Source organism: Camellia sinensis, chromosome 9 (assembly GCF_055761805.1).
Source record: "Camellia sinensis isolate YWXY chromosome 9, ASM5576180v1, whole genome shotgun sequence".
Classification (NCBI taxonomy): Eukaryota; Viridiplantae; Streptophyta; class Magnoliopsida; order Ericales; family Theaceae; genus Camellia; species Camellia sinensis.
Window position 1 is genome coordinate 36,881,665 of NC_138969.1, and position 20,281 is coordinate 36,901,945.

At 35.4% G+C, this 20,281-nt stretch overlaps 1 protein-coding gene and 2 pseudogenes across 4 annotated transcripts; 2 read left to right on the top strand and 1 right to left on the bottom strand.

Moving 5' to 3' along the window:
• The first annotated feature begins 841 nt into the window (after nt 1-841).
• LOC114290629 (phospholipase A1-IIgamma pseudogene) lies at nt 842-1,822 on the top strand (annotated as a pseudogene).
• A 2,821-nt stretch (nt 1,823-4,643) lies between these two features.
• The window catches only part of LOC145799353 (phospholipase A1-IIgamma-like), a 33,315-nt pseudogene continuing 17,677 nt past the window's right edge, over nt 4,644-20,281 (bottom strand).
• Nucleotides 6,152-13,652, top strand: LOC145798550 (CDT1-like protein a, chloroplastic). 4 transcript variants are annotated; one of them, XR_014339549.1, is made up of 8 exons: nt 6,152-6,943; nt 7,045-7,125; nt 7,234-7,340; nt 7,493-7,814; nt 9,412-9,460; nt 9,546-10,242; nt 11,620-12,351; nt 13,025-13,652. XR_014339549.1 is itself a non-coding variant. In XM_082886576.1 (8 exons), exons 6-8 carry the CDS (start codon nt 10,130-10,132, stop codon nt 13,123-13,125), a joined length of 456 nt encoding a protein of 151 aa, XP_082742702.1. In that variant the 5' UTR covers nt 6,152-6,943; nt 7,045-7,125; nt 7,234-7,340; nt 7,493-7,814; nt 9,412-9,460; nt 9,546-10,129; the 3' UTR covers nt 13,126-13,652. The 4 variants fall into 4 exon arrangements, 3 of the variants coding, with proteins under 3 accessions (XP_082742702.1, XP_082742701.1, XP_082742700.1); XM_082886576.1 differs by having other exon boundaries at nt 12,117-12,351; nt 13,018-13,652; XM_082886575.1 differs by having other exon boundaries at nt 10,136-10,242; nt 12,117-12,351.

A 20,281-nucleotide genomic window follows, 5' to 3' on the forward strand; every position in this document is an offset into this window, starting at 1 on the left:
AATTTAAGTCAGTGGTGTCAATTGAAAGGCAAAAATATCTAACGAAAACAAAAAATATATATTGTATTTTATATTATAAAATATTTTAAAGAAACAAGTAAGCCAAGATTAATTTTTATGTAGGTTCAATGTCCCATTTGAAAAAAACATAAAAGTTAGCTATTAAAATTATGGAGTTTTATATTAATGTTTAAAATGCTTTGAATAAGTTGTAATGCTTTATTTGATTTATTGGAATGAGATAAAATGGAATGTTATGATCATTCATTTAGCCTCTTTATGGAATGATCATCCCCTTACAATAGTGAATAATTATTCCATTTGTAATGTAATTTTCATTAATTATTTAGTCAACCAAACATAGTAATGAATATTTTGATAGAATAATCATTCCATTTCCTCTATTCTAATAGTGTTTGGTACAATGTGATAAGTTGAAATTGATTTGTAAATAATTAATAAGCCTAAAAATTTGTGGGTTCAAAGTCACTTTTTTAGTGGGGTTAGTTATGATAACACATTTCTAAAACAACAATTATATGCAAAGCAAAATAAATTTTCTTCTATTGAGGGGGTTCAAGTGACACCACAAGCTATGCTGTGGCGTCGCCCCTGTACTTATGACACCTTCATCTCTAGCAATGAGTCTAAATATGCTGGAAGTAGCCAATATGTGAAGGAGGACCTCTTTGCTATGGTGGGTTTGGAGCAAGGGAATCCCTTCAAGCAACATGTGACTAAATATTTGTACTCGACATCATCAACCAAAGTCCCTGGTCCATTGATCTCAAAAACTTTAGAGGAATAAAGCAAAGAATCAAATTGGATGGGATATGTTGCGATGGCCACAGATGAAGGGAAAGCTAACTTGCAGAGGAGAGACATTGTGATTGCCTGGAGAGGAACGATCCAACCCTTGGAATGGGCTAATAACTTGCAATTTCTTTTAGTCTCAGCTTCAAAGATACTTGGAGAGGAACATGAGCCTAAGGTGCGTGGGGTATGGTACTCTATCTACAACTCAAACGATCCAAGATCACCATTCACCAAGACTAGTGTTAGAGACTAGGTAACTTTAAAAAAATCATGCTTTTATGTAGAGAAATTATATTCATAATCTAGACAAAGAATAATGTTATATGCACCAATTAGTGTATTAACTAGTATACTAATTGATGATGTGGCATAATTTAAGATATTTTTGGTATTTGTAATTTGTGTAATGAGTGAGGTTAATAATAATGTCATAACTAGTGTTGGCACACTAGTTAGTACATTAATTGATGCATATAGTTCACCGCTAAACAAATTATGAAGTGTGTGATAAAAAAAAAAGAGCTTATACTTAAGAAAAAGTAAAATACAATGATTTCTTTGGGAAGCAATACCAAAAACAATATTATTTTTTATTTCTCATATTATATTTTTGGTTCTTGGTGAGGTTAGGAGACTTGCAGAAGAATACAAGGATGAAGAAATCAGCATAACAGTAGTTGGCCATAGTTTGGGCGGAGTGATGGCAACGCTAAACGCAGTTGATATAGCTGCCAACGAATTGAACAATCCTAGAAACCGACAAAACAAGGCATGTCCTGTGACTGCCTTTGTGTTTGGCAGCCCTAGAATTGGAGATTCAAGCTTCAAAGAGGTCTTCTCTGGTTTAAAAAATGTCCGAGTCCTACGTGTCCGTAATACCCTAGATGTTGTTCCTGTTAGGATTAAACACACCCACAAATTTGGTGTACAAACAATCACACACAACAAAGACACAAATATTTACGTGGTTCAACCCACAGGAGAAAGAGAGAAAGGTTCACTGTGATCAAAACAAATACAAAAAACTGAGGAAGAGGAGTCTCACTCTCTCAACTCAACTCACAGATGTAGGGTTTGGTAGGCAGCAGCATGGGTGAATAAATTAATCGGGTTGATTAGTATGTGTGGTTGTTGTTAAGAGGAGTAAGCTGCTTAGGTGTTGTACGGAGTTTTGATTCAGAAAACAAGTTCCGACCGTGAAAGTGGGTCAAGGGTTGGTTCAGCAGCATAGGTGAGGTGTGGCATTGGGTGTAGCAGCATGTTGTCCGGAGTGGGCCTTGGCTGGGTTTTGGGAGTCTAGCAGCATGGAGTATAGCAGCTTGGAGATGTCAGGCAATGGAGTTTTTCCAGCCATGGAGACGGTGGCTATGGAGTTTTTGGCCAGCGAACATCCTCGGTAGGTGCAGAGGAGCGTGCAGCAGGTTGGGGAAAAGTTTTAGCAGCAGTAGCAGGTGGGCATTGGGCGTTGGAAGTTGTCAGGCGTGGGAGTGTAGCAGTGGACGTTGGGAGTTGAATCTGCATAGGTGTATGATTTAGTTTTCAAAATTGCAGGTGGGCGGTAAAGTTTAGTTGTAATTTTTTTTTTTTGGGATTTGGTCTTGGGTTTTGGCTGTGGCTTTGGGTTTTGTGGGCTGATTTTGTGGGTTTTTTTTTTTTTTTTTTTTAGAGTTAAGTTCTTCTTAACTTTTTTGCTTAAAAAAAAAAAAACGTGAGGCCAAGGGGTTGGTTGTATGGATGCGAGTAGCAGTAGTAGGGGTATTTTTATACTTCCGAATCTCTCTCAAAGCATGTCGTCTTCCTGTACCTTTAATTTCATGTTGTTAATGAAATTTTTCTTTGCAAAAAAAAAAAACTCAACTCACAGATACACTTCTCACAACTTTCTCCTTTATAAACAAATGGAAGAGATGCTTGCTAACAACCAACTACCAAAAAATAAATAAAGAGCCATTAACACAACCACCCTAGATTTGAAAATCTTCAGCAAATCTGTAGCCCAGATCTGCAGCCTTCATTCTTGACTACTAAAAAACAACTTCACATGGTGTGGATTCAACAGTTCCAAACTGTCTATTGATAGGATACTCAGAAGTGGGTGAAGAATCGGAGATTAATACTACCTAGTCGGAGTACTTGAAGAGTCTTGGAAATCTGCAAAGTTGGCATAACTTGGAAGCTTACTTGCATGGTGTTGCAGGTACACAAGGATCAAAAGGAGGATTCGAGTTGGAAATTTAACACGATATTGCACTTGTTAACAAACAATCAGATGCTTTAAATGATGACAATTTTATACCACCTTCATGGTGGTGTGAGAATAATAAAGGTATGGTTCAACAACCAGATGGCTCTTGGAAGTTGATGGACCATGAGTCGAATGACAATTTCTGAATATATTGAATTGTTCAAAAACAATCATTGAACCCTAAGCTATATATCTAATTATTAAATAAATAGAATAAGCTGTTATGTGACGAAGTCTATCGTTGGAAATGGTTGATCATTGGCAATGGATTATGATTTTTCATCACTAAATTCTTCTTTTCTTCTACAAAATTATTTGGTCAGCAATATATACCTTAATGAGTTCACAAAATTATTTGCATACAATTAATGTGACATTTTCTGTCTAATTTTGAACAAAATTAGTTTTAAGAGTAAACTGAGACAAACTTGAAATATGAAAGGCCAAGTAAAAAAAAAAAAAAAAAAAAAACTTTAAGGGCCAAAATGAGAAAATAGTTAGCATATGATAGGGTGTTTGTCTAGTTGGGATGAAGGATAGCTGGGATGAAGGGATACTCCGTGATACTTTTTGCTCTTTGCCTTCGCTTTATTGATGTTATCCATATTTTAGGTATGTTTGATGCTATCAATAAAGCTGTAAAGACAAAATAATAATAATGTATCATATGATAATAAAGTTTTAAAGACAAAATAATAATAATGCATATGAACAAAATATAATAAAAAAATCTCAGCTACAACACTACAATATATTAAAAGTTTTAAGACAAAAATTTAGAGATAATATCACTTTTTAAGAATAAAATATTTTATTTGTCAAAAGTATTATCATTGAATTTTTAGCAAAAAAATTAAAAATTTAGTGATGAATTATTATTCTTTCGTGTTGTTGGATTAGATGTGTTTCATTGGTAATTATTCAATAGTAATTGGATGTTTTACGGGTAATTATATGTTGAATTATGTGTAAAAAAACCATAATACTTAGTTCCTTAAGTGCATGAAAGTGCTAGGTACGTTGATAGCCCAAAAGGTACAACAATCAACCACTCATGAAAACCCTCGCGAGTTTTGAATAGAGTCTTCCATACATAAATTTCTTACAAATGAGATCAAACCAATTGTCCATTAAACTAGACGCTAAGTTGTGATTTAATTCTCCCATTTAATTATAAGACCTTTTCACATCCATATTTCAATTTCTTTCATTTATGTTCTGGAATACATATCAAACATAAAAATAAACAAAATATGAATAATTTAACAATCAGTTTAAGGAGAATGTGATGGATTTATTCATTCTTTGCCCTCATCTTAGGAATGATTATAGGTATGCCAAAATTAATAATGTAGTTTTCATTGGAAAAAAAACTGAGGAATTGTTTGGCTGTACTGTCATTTATTTTTTCATTTTTTGTGTTGTGGCATACAAAAAAATATTACAAGCTTAAACCACCCATTGTTTAGATTATCAATTTACTTTGGTGCGAACAAATTTCAAAAATTCAAAAATAATTTTTTGGTGTTTCCTAAAGTGTGCTATTTTCACAAAATTTTCTCAAAAATATTTTTAAAACACGGTTTTTTGTGTGTTTCAAAAAATAAAAACAAAAAATAGAAACCAAACAGGTTAGATTCTTTAACTATGGTCAGGTTTATTGGATTAATGAAACATACTACCTACCAACTTTTTTTTGGGGACAAGCCAGACTTATTGCAAAAAAAAAAAAAAAAAGAAGCACTAAAGGGCGATAAGCAAAGCTCGAAGGAAAGCTTGACAACAACATCGAATCCAAAACCTAAGCTACTACACAAAATTCCACATACACTCATATCTAGGTTGATAAAACATAATTTAATTAATGAAACATTTACTTATGAGTACATAAACAACTCCAATTAAATTATAGAGATTAAGTTTTGATCAGTTTCTCAGCCATATTAAATATCAAGAAAATGTACCTAAAAAAAAAAAATATCAAGAAATCATCTTTTTGATGATTTCGCTCATGGTCCATCAATTTCTAAGAGCTTAAGAACTCATCTTCTGGATTATCTGGCTCATGGTCCATCAATTTCCAAGAACCGTCCGCTTGTGGAACCATGCCTTTGTTCTTCTCAACTCGCCAAGAAGCTGGTACTTAATCCTTGTGTACCTGCAACACCGTGTAGGTAAGCCTCCAAGTTATGCCAACTTTGGAAATTTCCAGGACACTTCAAGTACTCTGACTTGGTAGTGTTAATGGCCAATTTGTCACCCACGTTTTTGTAGCCTATCAATGGAACCTTTGGAGCAATATCAAGGGCATTACGAACACCTAGAACTCGAAGATCTTTCAAACCTGATAAGATTTTTTATGAAGCTTGAATTTCCAACTCTAGGGCTTGCAAACACAAAGGCGGTGACACGATAGGCCTTGTTTTGTTGGTTTATAGACATGTTCAATCCATTAGCTACTATGTCAACTGCATTTAGGGTTGCAATTGCTGCACCCAAGCTGTGGCCAACTATAGTTATTCTGATTTCTTCATCCATGTGTTCTTCTACAAGTCTTTCGACCTTTTCAAGAACCTAAAATATAATATGATGAAAATACAATGTTAGTTTGACATTTTTCTCAAAAATTAAAGAAATTCTTGTCCACTATCTCTATCAAACAATAATGTTAGGGAGCCAGAAATTACCATAAAAAATAATGAGAATATAAAACGTGTTCACATTAATGCTCCAGAGCTCAGAAAGTTACCCAAAGGTGTGGAGAAAATAAAATGTGTGCACCACATTCATTCAGAGTGTGCCCGTATCACACTAAGTTTGAATCTATACATGTTTTTCATTTTTGGCAATCTTTGAAGTGTCTATTTTAGGCTCTGCAGCTATTTCATTCTGAAGAGATTTTTTTTTTTGGGAAAATAAAACTTTATTGATGAAATCCAATGCACACCAATAAAGAGAAGGCTAGTGTAAAAACATTACTTCATAAATAAATGATTTATCAAATTTACCTGGTCTCTAGCACTAGTATTAGTGAATGGTGATCTTGGATCATTTGAAGTGTAAATTGAGTAAAATCCTTGATGCACCTTACACTACAAGAATTTACATATTTGCCGACCACTTTTGCCGACCAAAAAAATTTTTGTCGCAAAAAAATAACATTTGCCGACCAAAAAATATTTTGTAGCTAAACGTTGATACTATTACCGACTAAAGTAATTTTGTTGCAAAAAGGTGATTTTTCGCGACCAATTTAAAATATTAGTCGCTAAAAATGATGTCAGGAGGTGAAAAATTGGGCGGGAACAGTAAAATCTTTTAGCGACTAACACAATTTAGTCGCAGATATCAAAACGACGTCGTTTTGATATCTAAATGCACTGGTAGCCAATGGCCGACCAAATTTTAGTCGTTATATGTTAAGATTCTGCGACAAAAAACAAATTTAGTCGCTAAAGGTGAAATGTTTTTTTATTGGGATATATTTCACCGCCCCCTCTGTTTACAACCATTTGTTCAAACCTCTCACACAGATTCTCCTTCATCACCAAGCCTCACCTCACCGCAGACCACCACCACCGGCACAGATCGCCACGGCCACCGCCGCAGATCCCCACTGCCGTCGATGATCCTCCTCCGTCCTCCGCTGGTGCCTCTCTCTCTCTCTCTCTCTCTCTCTCTTCTAAACACCCACCGCCGTCGATGATCCTCCTCCTTCTCCTCCTCCTCCACTGGTACCTCTGCCGGATCCGAGAAGATCATCGAAATCTAAATCAGATTTGAATCCTAGGCCGAGATCTAACCGTCGTGAGCGATCCACAGCGACGCAATGGCTTCCAAATCCTACGACAAGATCGCCGATATCACGACCTCATCCTCCAGGTACATACACTACCCATCCTTCTATTCTATTATTGATCTCTCTTCTTATCAAACCCTAATTTACTCTCTCTCTCTCTCTCTCTCTCTCTCTCTCGCTCTAGGTTTCAACGCAGGGGATTACATTCCAGGACGAATGGCCCTACTCGATTCATCTTCTAGGCCACTATCTCCATCGACGACATGTGAGTTGATTTTGTATGACCGTGTTGTTCAGTGTCATTAATTTGGGGTTTTAAGATGGTTTTAGGGTTTATGTATATATATATATATATATATGTTTTGTATTGCAGCAGAGAAGTCAACTGGGATTAACTACGGTTGCAAATCGATCCCAAAGAAGAAGTTCATCTGCAAATCAATCCCAAAGAAGAAGTTCATCAATCAAACTGGAATCCAGGTCTTTATTTTCTAAATTCGTTTCAGAAATTTATTTAAATTTGTGAAATTTGGGTTGATTTTTGCTTGACTGAAATTTGGGTTTGATTTGTTCTAAATTGATTCTGAAATTTGGGGATTTTGTGATTTGTTCTTGAAGCCTGCCTGTTGAAGCTCTTGGGAAATTTAGGTTTGTGAAATTTGGGAAATTTGGGTTTGGGTTTGGGTTTGGGAAATTTGGGAAATTTGTGAAAGGGAGAGGAGGACAAAATGTGAATTTCACTGCTGATGGAGATGCAGAGGGGAAGAAAATAAGCAGTAGAAGCAAAGGTGAAAGCTTTTCGGTCTCCAAGATCTGGTTGTGGTCTAAGAAGGGCAAATTCACAAGTTCTTCAGATACCCACATGCTTAATTCTTCTGTCAATGTTGGTTTGCCTCCATGGACTGATAGAACTCAACAAGCTTGTAATGGACTGATAGCTTAAGCTACACGAAGGTATTTTCATTTTGCTTTGTATTTTATTCATTAATTTTATGGATCCATTTTGTTAAAGGTTTCTTTAGCTTTAGCTTTTGCTTTTTTGGCCTTGATTTTAGGTTTCTTTTCTTTTCTCTCAAATACAAATTTGTGGGGATGATTACACTTTATGGCAGATGGCAATCTACTTTAGCTTTTTCATTTGAATTCCATACACTTGTCAGTTTGATAAATGCTCTTTAGCTCTTTCCTTTTGCTTCCAAGCTTTTGTTGATAATTATGCTCTTTTATAATTTTTAAATTCATAATTTGTTCATACTATAGAGCCATAAACTGGATACAGGTGCAACCTCCAAAAAGTGAAAGATTCATTAAACACAGTAATCTAATAACTAAATTATTGCGTTGCCTCAAAAGTTGAGATTGATATCTTTATGTAATTTTGTGTAATTAAAAAGTACAATAAGATTTGAGGTGGTTGGGGTTGAGGTGATTGGTCTTCTCTATAATTTCTTTCATACTTCTAATGTGGACCCTCTTCTGGGATGGATGGATGAATAATCATGACTCATGATCATGGTGGGATCTGTGAAAAGTGGTGTTAGGAACTCTTGTGATGATCTTTTCTTTCTGGTCTTGCTCTGCCTGGCTTATTTAGCAAAAACTGAGAAAGAATGAAGGTAAGACCTTTAACCATTGTATTTTTTTTAAGTTCAAAATTAAATAAAATAGTATACGAACAAACTTTATAGTAAAATGTGGTTAGTAATTACATTTTTTTTATACAATGTGTAATTGTCTAATCCTAAGTAAAAACTTTATTAGCAATAAAGATTTGAAAAAAAAAATGTAATTGCTAATCATGCTTTACCATAATTAAATAATAAAGTTTTTCTATACACTATTTGTGTAATTTTTTGAATTGAAAGAACCCTACAATGGTTAAAGCCCCTAATAAGTCTAATTAGGTGAACAAAACTCTCCTGATTTCACCCAAGAAAGAGGATTGTGAACAAAATTATTTTTCAAACCATTGGCCATTGGGCTACCCCCTTCTTATTATTTTCTTTTCTTTTCTTTTTGGCCAAACACTTTGTGTGATGATGGGGTGGGGAGCATGATATGAAAAGTTAGCATGAATTATCAGTGGATTGTAGGGTCATGGAGTGTTCCCTCAGGGCCGAAGCTTATTTATGATGCCTTGCCCCCATATCTCCCCAAAATATATGTTGTCCCTCTCTAACAGTGTATTTGACAGCAACTGGTTGGAAAATTATCAGAATTCAGAACTGATTACTGTAAACCTTATGTATATATATCTTGGATCTTGGTAGCACATGAAAAAGAAAGAGAATCTATAGATATCAAGAAGCTTATTATTAAATTTAAAATAGTTTTTTGGCTATGTCGATCTTGTTTATTTAACATTTGTTTGGTTGCCGAGAAACAGAGCAAAGGGATAGTGATTGCATCTATTAGTGTTTTTTTACAAAAATGGAAAGCTCTCTGCTTTCATCTTTTCCTATCTTGATTTTATTTATTTGTTTATTTTATTTCAAAATACACTCTCACTAACCAAAAACAAGTTTTCTTTTTATTTCAAAAACGATGTCAGGAGATTCTGCCAAGCTACTGGATATGGGGGTACTGTTCAGCGTCGTGAGGTGAGACTCAATCTCATGATTTTCTGTCTAGAACTTTTTTTTTAATCCCTCATAGATGGTATTTGAAGTCCTTAGTATGTTTTAGAGTGTTGAAGAAAAGATTGCTCGCCATGCTCAAGACGGAGCACGTATCACCAGGTAGCAACTCTTCGTTGTCAATATTATCAATTAGTACAATGGTCAAAACCTTTTTCCATTTGTGATAAGAAGTAAAGCTTATAAGGTTGGATTATATGTTTTGCATTTTTGCAGAGATTGATTTGTTTATATATATATATATACGTATATATTTATGCTATTAATTAAAAGTTGCAAGAGAGGATAAGTTTGACAGAGACTAGAGCAGGAGAAAAAAGCTACAATTTATCTTTTGTTATTAAACGATATCAATGAAGTTTTACAACAACACTGATCAAGTTCTATAGTACAAAAGAACCGATACATTGATTAGATGAATTATGTATGCCAACTTCAGCAGAAAGTCAAACTTGTGAACATTATGATTCTATATAACATTGTAATTTGAAAGAACAAAAATAATGCTATTTTTCTCCCTTGAGGTGTTCCATGATTTTTGTTTAACTGTTTATGGTTATGACCCTGTGGAGTGCTGGAGAAACTTAATCTTAATTTGTTTGCTTACACCTTTATTTCTTCATTTTCACTTTAATGCAGGTTTGGGATACCAGGCAGCGTACTTGCTGCAACTCTTTTGATGTTCATGAAGAATACATTTCAGATATGACTTTGGCATCTGATTCCATAAGACTATTGGGAATAAGGTACTCAATCTATATATTTATTTATATTGGTGGGTACGCATGTTCAATGCATTCTCTAGTTATTAGCCATGTATACTTCTTCCATCTAAGGATATGAGGAAATAACTGATTATCACCAAGACCAATCTCTTGTCATCCATGACTTGAGATAAGATACTGCTTCTATGCAAATTACTAAGATATGGTTATGTGCACTTATTTTGGAATATCTATGAAGGATATGAGACTACAAATAAATTAGGCATAGCGGCGTTTCTTCATGCACTGGATGATAGCACTAGGAATGTTATGCTAGTGGGTGAGTAAGTCGCATATCCTACATGGTTCCCTTGCTCATGTCGTGTCATCTTCTGTCTTAGATGGATAATCTTCTTATATAGAAATGTCCGTATAATGTGAGGCAATTTTGAAGACTTTATTTTTTCGTCCTTTTGAACTATATGGTTTTTGCTACTATATACATATAGAAAAGTGTTGATTTGCAACATGCATGTCCAATTGTTTATCAGTCATATCATGTGGCTAATTTTGTGTGAGGACTGGCTCATGAACATTGTTAGGGGATATTGTTTGCAGATCCTTGCCAGCCATAATATTGCCTAGTTCCATGCATTTAGGGAAGTTGGCATTCTCTATTGATTTATTTCAGATTTGATGGTGAAATTTTAGGGTGTGGGGAATACTATATCCACAATTAAATTTCATCAGGATTGCTCTCATGTTAAAAATTAATAGAATTGTCTTATATTCTTTCATAGTATTTCTAATGCATGAATGACGAGGATCCTGAGATCCAGACTAATGCATACTATTATGTAAACTTTAGTGAGGTTATCAACAAACTAATATACAAGGAGAATCAAAATAGTCTATATTGTGGTGTAATATCTTATCTTTCTGGCTTTCTTAGTTGTATTCAGAAAAAGACAAAACTGTAACATATAGCAGTTTGAAACAAGAGAAATAAGTAGTGAAGAGGACTCACTTTGAATAGTAATTTCATAATATAATTTTTAAAGGGAAAGGAGTTTAATGTCTTTTATTTATTTATCAGAATTACAGAAAATTTAACCTGCAACTTCATTTCTGTTCTGTCAATGATCTTGTACAGATTCTCCACTGCAATGTTCCACTATGTGCCTTTTGATTATCTGTAAATATAATTTTTTTTCCCAAGAAAATGACACTGTCTTCAAACACCCCCACCCAAATCCCTTACTAATTAAAGAAAAAGCAAGTTACATTAACTAAATTTATTTTTTTATTTTTTTTTGAAATGTCTTATTTCTTCTTCATGCTTGCTTGCATATATCGAACATGCTTCGTTTTTTAAGTTGTAATTTTATCATTTTGTTTCATATCCTTGTATGTGAATAGGTACGCTGGGTTATGTAATGAGCGAGGTAGAAGATGGAAAGCCATTCAGCCAAGTTGTCAAATCTGCTATATCTAAATAATTTATAATTTATGATGCTATATCTAAATAGTTACACTGAACCAGGTTTAATAATTTATGATGTTACCATTTTAATAAATCAGTTTAGCTGAATTCTAGGATTCTTCTTGGTATAGAAAAGCCATATCTAAATAATTAGTGATATGGGTCCAAATCGTCAATTATAAGGTCTTTTTTACCTTGACTGTTTGTCTATTCCTGTTATTCGTTTCCATTTTTTGTTGAAAAGAAAAAGGCAAGACAATGAAAACTGTGAGCTTAATTCAAAATTCCTATGGCATTTTATTTGTATTAGATTAATGAATTTATTTGTTTCTTAAACTTTTTGACATAAAGCACATAAACTTCTATATTGCCAGAGGATTTCTTTTTTAATCCTTTTCATTAGATTTGTAATGTCATGATTTAATTTTTGTAGGAGGTTCTCCCATGGTCATTTAGCACAATTGAAGTTTATTTTGCCTGAAGTGATTGAGATAAAGAAGGTACTTGTACATGATGAGCGACCTTGTTGTATGAAGCCTGATCTTCATGTTACTATGAATGTTGATGCTATTAAGAATGAGGGCATGCTGAAATTGGCTAGTGGGAATTCACACACGAGGAAGGTCTTTCAGGGTAGACTATTGGATTTCTTTAAAGCCCATCATGAGGTATACATATTTTTCTATGAAGTTTTAAGATTGATTTCGTGAACCTGTATGTAAGTGTGTAATTGGTTTGGTTCGGACAGTTTATAAAGCAAAATTGGCCCCATACTGAACATGTTGGTTTCCTATAAAATGGTAATGAAACTGACCATACTATACAAATAACTGAATCTTTTGGTTTTGTAGTGGGAGGTTTGGTGTGGTCGGTTTTGTTGGGTTGGCAATTCGAATCCTAATTTCTAACATCAATTAACCCAAACAAAGAATAAATTTGACAGACCAAATTACACAGAAAGGTGCCAATTTCACAAATTAAAACCTAATTCTGTACATCATTCCCAAATTTCAGCATAATCAATTTTCACTACACTATTTAATTGTGTAGAATGCAAAACTCTAGTTCAGTTATCAGTATTAGTGTCATGGTGACAAGTTAGAGACGCGTCCTGCGACTTTTTGATGGTCTGAACCAGAAGTATGAATGATTGTCCCCAGTTAGGAAGTTGGCTTTGCGTTTTAAGAACAATTTGGTCTATATTCTATATCTGCATTTTGCCTCTGATGTACTTTTAAAGATATTATTGTCTATAATCATCTGTCTTTTGTTTTGCTTGCACTGTCATCCTGATTTTTTTTGGCATAGCTTGCGTAATTAACAATATCTCTTAGCATTCAGGGGGAAGTTCCAGAGGGAACGCTACCAGAGCCATTCAACCAGTCAAAGCTAGATCTGCATACAAGCACAATCAAGGCCTCCAGTTCATCCTTGATCGGTGAGGCATTAACTGATGCACTTGAAGAACCACAGCCAGCAGCAGCATCCCATCTATCTCAATCTTTCCAAAAATGCTTTTCAAAAGAAGTTTTACGCATTGAAGCAGTACATAGTAATCCAGAACAATCATTAGTGTCTGTTCAGCCTTCAGTTCCCCCTGTTTCAGAGCTGCAGGTTGACCACAGTTCCTATGATGAGCGAATTAGTGCATCTGCTGCCCCATTCATTAGTAAATTTTCCAATTCTGTTTCTTTATTAGGTGCCTTACATCACTACTGCTTTGATGGATGCGAAGCGTGGCACGGAAGGGCGCAAGGATCTTTTTGATTGGCTATCAAGGCAACTTAGTGGATTAAGCAATTTTCCTGATGCTGTAAATCTGAATTATGTATTGTTTCAATTTGTTATGCTAGATGGGTGTGACTTGTGAATGAAAACTTAGAATAGTTGTATTGTGTCGAATGTTAATGAATTATGTATTGTTTCGAATGTTAATGATTCAGTTAATTTGAATAATGCTTTAAAATTATAGCTTTATTATGGATTGAATGAATTATTAAGAATTACAGGTGTATTGTTTTCCTGTTTTGGCGACCAATTTATTAGTCGCGACAAATAAATTATTTTTTTTCGCAAAAAATGACAATTGTCGACCAAGAGTTTTGGTCGCAAAAAATACATCTATTACCGACCAAAACAGTTCTTGGTCGTGGAAACTTACTTTTACCGACCAAAAGTTTTGGTCGCGAAAAGTAACAAATGGCGACCAAAACCTTTTTTGGTCGTGGAATGTCACAATTGACGACCAAACTTTTTGGTCGCGGAATGTCATGATTGGCGACCAAAATTTTTTGGTCGCGGAATGTCACGATTGGCGACCAAAATTTTTGGTCGCGGAATGTCACAATTGGCGACCAAACTTTTTGGTCGGGAAAATATTACTTTTCGCGACCAAAGTGCTTTGGCGACAAAATAAATTAGTCGCGGTAATTAAATATTTAGCGACCAAAAATTTAGTCGCGAAATCCAACTTTTGCCGACCAACCACAATTTTGGTCGCGAATTACTTTTGCCGACCCTCAATTGGCGACCAAAGTAGCGACCAAAAAAATTGGTCGCGGATAACTTTTGCCGACCAAAAATTGACTTTTAGCGACCAATTTTTTTGTTGCCAAAAGTGTTAATTCTTGTAGTGTTAGGATCATCATCTTCCTCTCCAAGTAGCTTTGAACGTGGGACTAAAAGAATTTGCAAGTCATTAACCCATTCCAAGGGCTGGATTGTTCCTCTCTAGGCAATAACAATGTCTTTTCTCCCCTGTTTAGCCTTCCCTTTATTTGGTGAAATTGTTGGAACAATCTTCCATGTATATAAAATAAACTAAAAATAATTCTAACAAAATAAAATAAACTTACAGAAATTATTTTGTTGAACCGAATCAATAATTAAAGACCAAGTCCAGTGTGTGACGCTCTGTCCTTAAGACAGATTCGCCCCGCTACGGTGCTTACGGTTGAGTGGCGTCTATCTCCCAGGATACAATGATCTTCACAAATTGTAGTAGCACTCCAAACAATTTGTTCGGCGAACCAAACCTGTGATCTATACTCTCTTTAATTTATTCTAAAACTAAATATGAAGAATAAATGCACTAGAGAAAAATTGGACAGCAATTTAGACAATCTGCAGGCTGATTTTCGGAATCAATCAAAATTGGAATGGGGCTGCCTTTATATAGGCTTTGTTGGCACCTATTCAATTTGAATAGAAAAGGTATGAAGAAGGGACATAACCCTTCCTTTAAAATAAAGAGACACCATGAAAGGTTTGCACCCTTTCATTCAAGTGGAGGTTTGACCCTTTCTATAAAACAAAAAGACACCATGAAAGGTTACACCCTTTCATTCAAAATGGAGTCTATTTCAATTCACAACTACGTCTTTATAAATTTTCTAATAGTCCCCCACATGAATGAAATTGACAGAGAGAAAATGCAACAACATGATGTAAATACAGAGAGTACATAAATTGGTAATATTCTACAAAGGATAGGTAGCTTTTGGCTTTGAACCTTCCCTTGTAAGACACTATCGGATTTACTAGCTTACCAGTGAACATGATGTCTTGAACTGTTCAGCCGTTTGTGTAAACCAAGACAATAGAACGCACACAGTATATTCCCAGACACAGTTTAGTTCTCACTATTGTGTTCATTTTGGCCCTAAACAACCTGGTCTTTCATGAGTGCTCTAGAGAATTGTAGCCCTTCACAAATCTAATAGAACCGGCTCAGTTCACACTCACATAGGTGATTCTTATGAAGAGTATCCTGCTATACTCCACTAGGTTAACTTAGATATAAGAATCATTAAAAGTTTTACTTAACCTAAAACGCTGCAGACATCACTATTTCATCATAGAAATGGGTAGGAGTTAGACTCCCTAGTCATCCTTCTGAGTCATTCACAACTCGGTTGTCCCTTTGAACCTAGATCTTGGGATCTCCAGTCAACTAGGTTGGGTTGTCGTTGTGGTAACTCTTATTTAATAGGCTTAAGTCCCATTTCCCTCGATGAATTCTTAACTAACTCTCTTGCTAACCTTTTGGTTAGTGGATCCGCTATGTTGTCTTTAGACTTAACATGTTCTATGAAAATAATTCCATTAGAGAGCAGTTGTCTCACGGTGTTATGTCAACGACGAATGTGTCGTGACTTACCGTTATACATATGACTCTGTGCTCTACCTATAGCTGATTGACTATCACAATGTATGCATATAGCAGGCACCGATTTTGGCCATATTGAAATATCTTCAAGGAAGTGGCGAAGCCATTCTGCCTCTTCCCCTGCTTTGTCTAAAGCTATGAATTCTAATTCCATAGTAGACCTAGCAATGCAAGTCTGTTTGGAAGATTTTCAAGATACAGCCACCCCATCAAGAGTAAAGACATACCCACTGGTGGACTTTGAGTCTCTAGTATCCGATATCCAATTTGCATCACAGTATCCTTCAAGTACTACTGGATATCTAGTAAAATTCAGCCCAATGTTACGAGTAAATCAAAGATATCTTAGAACCTTTATAATTGTTTTCCAGTGTTCTACTCCTAGGTCACTCGTATATCTACTTAATTTACTTACTGCATAAGCTATATCTGGGCGAGTGCAGTTCATCAAGTACATTAACCTTCCAATAATTTGGGCATACTCTAATTGAGAAATACTTTCCTGTACATTCTTAGAAAGATACAAATTAACATCTACAGGTGTTCTAGCAAGATGATCATCATCTTTGCTGAATTTGTCAAGTATTTTCTCAATGTAATGAGATTGTGACAAAGCATATCCTTATGATGCTTTGGTAATTTTCATACCAAGAATTACATCAGCAATGCCCATGTCCTTCATGTCAAAATGTTTGTTCAACATTTTCTTGGTAGTTTTAATCATGTCATTATTACTACCTATGATGAGTATATCATCTACATAAAGACATACAATGACATAACCTTTGTCTATGTTTTTAATATAAACACATTTGTCACACTCATTAATTTTAAATCAATTTGACATCATTGCCTTGTCAAATTTCTCATGCCATCGCTTTGGCGCTTGCTTTAAACTATATAATGATTTAACCAATTTACACACTTTCTTTTCTTTCCCTAGAACAGAAAACCCTTCTAGTTGTCCATGTAAATTTCTTCCTCTAACTCACCATTTAAGAAAGCGGTTTTAACATCCATTTGATGAATTTCTAGATTGTATAGAGATGCAATGTCAATTAGCATTCTAATTGATGTTATTCTAGTAACCGGTGAGTATGTGTCAAAGTAATCAAGACCTTCTTTTTGTTTAAAACCTTTGACCACAAGTCTTGCCTTGTATTTGTCAATTGATCCATCCGCTTTCAATTTTCTTTTGAAAATCCACTTGTACCCAAGAGGTTTACAACCTGGTGGCAAATCCACCAATTCCCAAGTGTGATTTTGCAAGATGGATTCAACTTCACTGTTGACAGCTTTTTTTCATAAAGGAGCTTCAAGACTGGACATAGCCTCTTTAAAAGTTAAAGGCTCATTTTCTAACAAAAAAGTTAGGAAATCTAGACCAAAAGATTTAGAGGTTTTAGCACGTTTACTACGCATAGATTCCTCTTCCTCATTTTGCTCTAACTCTTGTTCTTGATCATATTCTTGATCATTACTAGTAATAGTATCAAAAGATCTTTTCTTATTACTAGTCTCTTGTCTAGTCTTATTTGGAAATACATGTTTAAAGAAAGATGCATTCCGAGATTCAATAATAGTATTTACATGCATTTTGGAATGTTCTGATTTATGAATCAAAAACTGATATGCACTACTATTCTTGGCATAACCAATGAAAATGCAATCAATGGTCTTAGGACCTATCTTAGTCTTTTTAGGACTAGGAATAGCCACTTTAACTAAACACCCCCACACTTTTAAGTATTTGTAGGATGGTACTCTACCATGCTACATTTCATAAGGTGTTTGATTCACTTTCTTTCGGGGTATTTTATTTAAAATATAATTAGCAGAAAGTATTACTTCCCCCCCACAAGTTATGAGGTAATCCAGAACTTATTAACATGGCATTCATCATTTTTTTTAAAATTCTATTTTTCCTTTCAGCAATTCCATTTTGCTGAGGTGAGTAAGGAGCAGTAGTTTGATGAATTATTCCATGTTCTTTACAAAACTCACCAAAAGGTGATTCATATGCACCACCTCTATCACTTCTAAGTTTCTTGATTTTCTTACCAAGTTGATTTTCAACTTTATTCTTATATTAAATGAAAGTTTCTAAAGTTTCATTCTTGGTTCGAATTAAAAAAACATAACTATATCTAGTATAGTCATATATAAAAGTGATAAAATACTTTTTCTCACCTCTAGTTTGAATTGATTTAAAATCACAAATGTCACTATGAATTAATTCAAGTGGTTCCGTACTTCTTTCAATTGAATGAAAAGGAGTTTTAGATAATTTTGCCTCAACGCAAATTTCATATTTATGATTTGAATCAATATCAAATTTAGGTAAACATTCCATATTAATTAATCTACGCAAAGATCCATAATTAACATGTCCTAGTCTACCATGCCATAAGTTTGAAGACTCAAGCAAGTAAGAAGAAGATGTAGTATTATTAATAACTAAGGGTACAATGGTGTAGACGTCCCTGAACGCCCCTGGAGGAACGAGTCCCCCCGTTCCGTTCGATATTGGGCCCACTACAGTTCGGACTCTCAATTTGTCACGGTTCTAAATCTGAACCAAAGAGTCCAAATCCGACAAATCGTTTTGAGAAAACAGATTTTGAAAGAAGTGCCAAACATGGACTGCTTTGCCAGATACAGAGTCGCCACCTAAATATTTTATTTTGGGAAAATTTAGGAAACCCTGACTCGTTTGCCTAAGGCCACGTGTCCGTCATCACCAAAGTTGCCTCGGCTCGGGAACTTGGGTACGATTGGAGAAGGTCACTTCGTGAGCACCCCCGCTCGCCCGATCAAAGATCGGCCTCTAATAACCATGATATCTATTTTTGAAAACATTATGCGTTCTTATTCCGGTTATTAGCCTAGATTTACTATGTGATGCGCACAGCATACAAGTATAGATCGGATCGCCTGAATTGGAACGAAACATTTCATGTTTGTTTGTTTGAAAATGGTTTGATGGTATTACTCGCAAGTAGGCTAAGACGTGGATTTGCCACCCTCAGGTGGGCTTAGAAAACATGATTTTGCCACTATCTAGTGGGCTCAAAACACACAGTGAATGAATTGTTCCAATCCAAATAACACAACCTTCACCCACAAGCATTCAGGCAGTTATATCACATAAGCAATTAGCCTCATGGCAAGCATGCTATCATGGCAGTCACTCACACGCATGCAAGGATGCTAAAGCATAAAACTTACCGAGTACTCCAAGCCAAAACATAAGCTAATTAGAAATCCATGCATGATCCTAACTATACAGAAGTGCCTAATGCAACACATGCAAAAATGCAACTATAGCAGGCTCGGCTATTTTAAACATGGCATATGAAATGCTACAGCTAATATGTATTCAACTTGGAATTGAAAATACAATGCAGTTAGTATGATGCGCCGAGCCCGGTGCATGCAAAACAGATGAATGAATGCAAACATGCTATCATAATGTATGCTAATTGAAACATGCCCTAATCTAACCATCATAAGCTGGTAAATAAAAGGGAGAAAGACGTGGGGTTGAAAGACATACATCACACACACGCACACTTATTACAACATTGCCCTCGCGCAGAGGGTCTGAATAAATAATATACAGTCCCGAATGAATATTACAGTCCAAATAATTACAAAATCCTAATTAATTAGCAAATTAAATTAGGAAAGCTGTAAACTAGCATGCAAGCTAGGGACTACCTCGACTCCGCTCCGGATGATGAATGGTGCATGCTCGGGTTGCTTGGCTCGGAAATCCACTGCGATGCCCTAATTAGCCTCTGTTTGCGATTGATGCTGGAATGCTGTGCAAGGCTTTTGAAAGGCTACTGATTCTTGATTTGCTGCAACAGAGAGCAGGAAAAGGGCATGGCAATGTATTTTGACAAATGTATGCATGACTACTCTTCGGGGAGTGTAGTCCTCGATCCTCGTGCCACCAATAACGCATATCGATGCATGATGGCTGAGGAGTCGATTTGCACGACTCAATATGGAGTGAATGCACATATAAACACAACAAGACCTAGACTCCATCATGGATAATCCGGAGTATCGGTGACTGGGAATTGAGACATGTTCCGTCACTCGAAGTACGAAACGTCCCTCGTTTCCCGTGCTCGGGCTAACTCCTATCCCAAATACAATGCAATATGTATGACATGCATGAATGTAACTAATATACAACCTAGCATGCATGATGCTATGAGACGGCATACACGATGCACAATGCAACGAGGTATACACAATGTGCTAACATACAACCTAGCATACGCAATGCTATGAAATGAAATGGCATACACAATGCACAATGGACTTATACCAACATGAGTGGACCTTAGCCACACTCACATAAGAGGCCATTAGATGAAAATGAGACACTCGAGATGCGTGCACACGTGCACGCAAAC

Excerpts from the sequence above, each read along its gene's own strand:
- LOC145798550 (XM_082886574.1), top strand. The coding sequence starts at position 10,130 with ATGCAGGTTTGGGATACCAGGCAGCGTACTTGCTGCAACTCTTTTGAT. Across the intron at positions 10,243-12,116 it reads ATAAGACTATTGGGAATAAG|GAGGTTCTCCCATGGTCATT; the intron begins GTACTCAATCTA and ends TAATTTTTGTAG. Across the intron at positions 12,352-13,024 it reads TCTTTAAAGCCCATCATGAG|GGGGAAGTTCCAGAGGGAAC; the intron begins GTATACATATTT and ends CTTAGCATTCAG.